The sequence below is a fragment of the Stegastes partitus genome, unplaced genomic scaffold, assembly GCF_000690725.1.
Source record: "Stegastes partitus isolate 25-593 unplaced genomic scaffold, Stegastes_partitus-1.0.2 Scaffold1370, whole genome shotgun sequence".
Classification (NCBI taxonomy): domain Eukaryota; kingdom Metazoa; phylum Chordata; class Actinopteri; family Pomacentridae; genus Stegastes; species Stegastes partitus.
The window spans coordinates 96262-98565 of NW_007579101.1; the positions used below are offsets into that span (position 1 = coordinate 96262).

At 36.8% G+C, this 2304-nt stretch overlaps 2 protein-coding genes across 2 annotated transcripts in view; one reads left to right on the forward strand and one right to left on the reverse strand.

Annotated features, from left to right (window-relative positions):
• gltpd2b (glycolipid transfer protein domain containing 2b) overlaps positions 1-2304 on the forward strand; it is a 20456-nt gene that overhangs the window by 165 nt on the left and 17987 nt on the right. The window lies entirely within an intron of this gene.
• Positions 728-2304, reverse strand: part of chrne (cholinergic receptor, nicotinic, epsilon) — a 10986-nt gene continuing 9409 nt past the window's right edge. The window contains exons 11-12 of the mRNA XM_008299005.1: positions 1893-2026; positions 728-1772 (exon numbers count right to left, since the gene is read on the reverse strand). Coding sequence (XP_008297227.1) covers positions 1605-1772; positions 1893-2026 — 302 coding nt within the window. The 3' untranslated portion in view covers positions 728-1604. The remainder of the gene's footprint in view (positions 1773-1892; positions 2027-2304) is intronic.

The following is a 2304-nucleotide window of genomic DNA, read 5'->3' on the forward strand; positions in this document are numbered from 1 at the left end:
TGAAGAATGTGGTGACAGATTGAGGCCATTATTAAATTTAATAGCAGCTGGTTTGGGGTGGCGCTGTTATTGACAAATTAGCCGTGTCTACTTCAGTGCAGTATAGCTAAACACCACATGGAGGTGTTCAACCACATTATGCACTCTATAAACCAGACTTCCATCAAAATGTTAATTTGGTATTTAAAAAGTACTTGGCAGTAGTACATCCATAAGACTGGCAGGTAGATTTTAGAAGCGGAAACGTAAAGATTTTGAAGTGAGTTAAAATAATTCATCATAGGTTTTATTCCATTTATGATGAAATACATTTCTATTGCATTTATTTGATACATACTGTATATAATAATTACTTAATCCAATTAAAAGTGAAAGTGTACTGAATGCATGTGTCCCTATGGTTTTTCAATGAGTACACTGCACTTCCCAGAATTCCCAACACATCGAGAAAAGAATGAACACAATGATTCAGCACAGAGAATATGTGCTTTTTAACTACACATAACATGTTTTCTTTTGGTGGTTGTTTCTGTACGCTTTAATACATTTAATGACTTCAACCACAGTTTTTACTCTCTGTTGGAATGTTTCTGAACTGTGTATGTCCAAATCTGATGCATGAAACTTCACGTAAACCTGCTTTGACATTCATTCTAAGAGTAAAGTGCATTTTTTCTGTTGTTATTTTGCACAGATTCGGTTTGTAATGAACTGAATAAGCAAGTCGTGATGGACAAAATAAGGAATTTATTAAAAAAAAAACAACCATGGCACAGTGATATCAAGACAATATCCCACAAAGCCATCTACCTCAAACAACACTTCCTAATAAATAAGTCATAGTAAGAAGAATAAGGCTTTGATTCAGAGTTTCCTGGCTCGTGACACATGCCCAGGTTCTTCCCATAAGACATAGTACATGCAGGAAGACATATCTAGACAGTAGATGCTGTTTTGCGGTTCTATCCACGGATGATTGTTATGAACCTATTTGAATGATGGGCAACATTAGCACACATGTAAATAAGATCACCTAATGATTTTTTCCCCCAACTTCTGTTTATGAATACACACAGTTCCACACAGTGCATTTGCCTCCAAAAATAACAACGCTGTAGTAGTTTTAAGTTAAAAAGTTCTGTGCTGCAATACAAGTCACTCTCTCAGCATAGTTCAGTCTTCAAATGCATCTATGACCTGAAGTCAGGACTTGCCTATACTCACACAGCTGAGTCTTTTATACCACAAAACAAACAAAAAATAATTGGATTTAGTATGATTTTCATGATGATGATTATTGCAATGCTAATTTAAAATTTTGAAACTAGACACGATCTGTCGATTTAATATATACATCCTAAGAACTTACACCCAGCGGACAAACTTAGAACGAAGTTGCAAGTTTCAATGAAACCTCTCAGCTGCTTGAGAAGTGTTGATAAAGATGAGTCTGGGTGGTAAATATTAAAACCCTGCCTCGCAGCCAACTCAACCCGTAGCCTGGGAGTCAGTCAGTGAGCGAGACTGCTCAACATTTTGAGGCACAATGAACCTCGGAAAGGTTCCGGCAGAGCAAAAAGATTTTTTAATGTTTTTTTTTTTTTTTAACTTGGGGCATATTTTTTGGTCTGCCCAGGAAATGGAAAGTCTGGGGCCCGGTTGAAGTGTCCTGTTAAGAAGATCCCCACTGTGCCGATGATGAAGAGGAGAATGGCAGCCCAGAAACACACCTTGTCAATCATCTTCCCAATCAGTACCCAGCTTTCAATTTCCTTTGTTTGGGGGGAAAAATTATAAAGATTTAAAATAAATATAGTCTGTGAAACATTAAATAAATATACTAATCCATAGCATAACTGAAATTGTGCTCAAATTGGTAAGATCATACTTACGGATCCAATGTTATTTTGCTGTCTTGTGCTCTCAGCAATAAAGTTGCAGGCATCCACACATTGCTTAATTTCAGGTGCTGCTTGGGCCAAACTCTTGTACAGATTGGCTGTGCTGCTGACATCTATATTGTCCACTAGGGGGAAGGAGACACTGACAGTTACATTACAGTACTGCAGGTACATTGAGGCATATTTGATGGCAATGAGGAAACAAAAAAGGACAATAAATGACATGTGACGTGTGAAAAATAATACATGTATCATGATGTTTATACTGACATAACCAGGCACCCTTTGTGGAAATTTACATTTTGTAGTGTCATAGACATAACTTCTTCTGTCTTTTATTTGAAAAATATAGTCAAAACCCATGTGGACATATATAATCTCATCAGGTAATTACACAGCACCT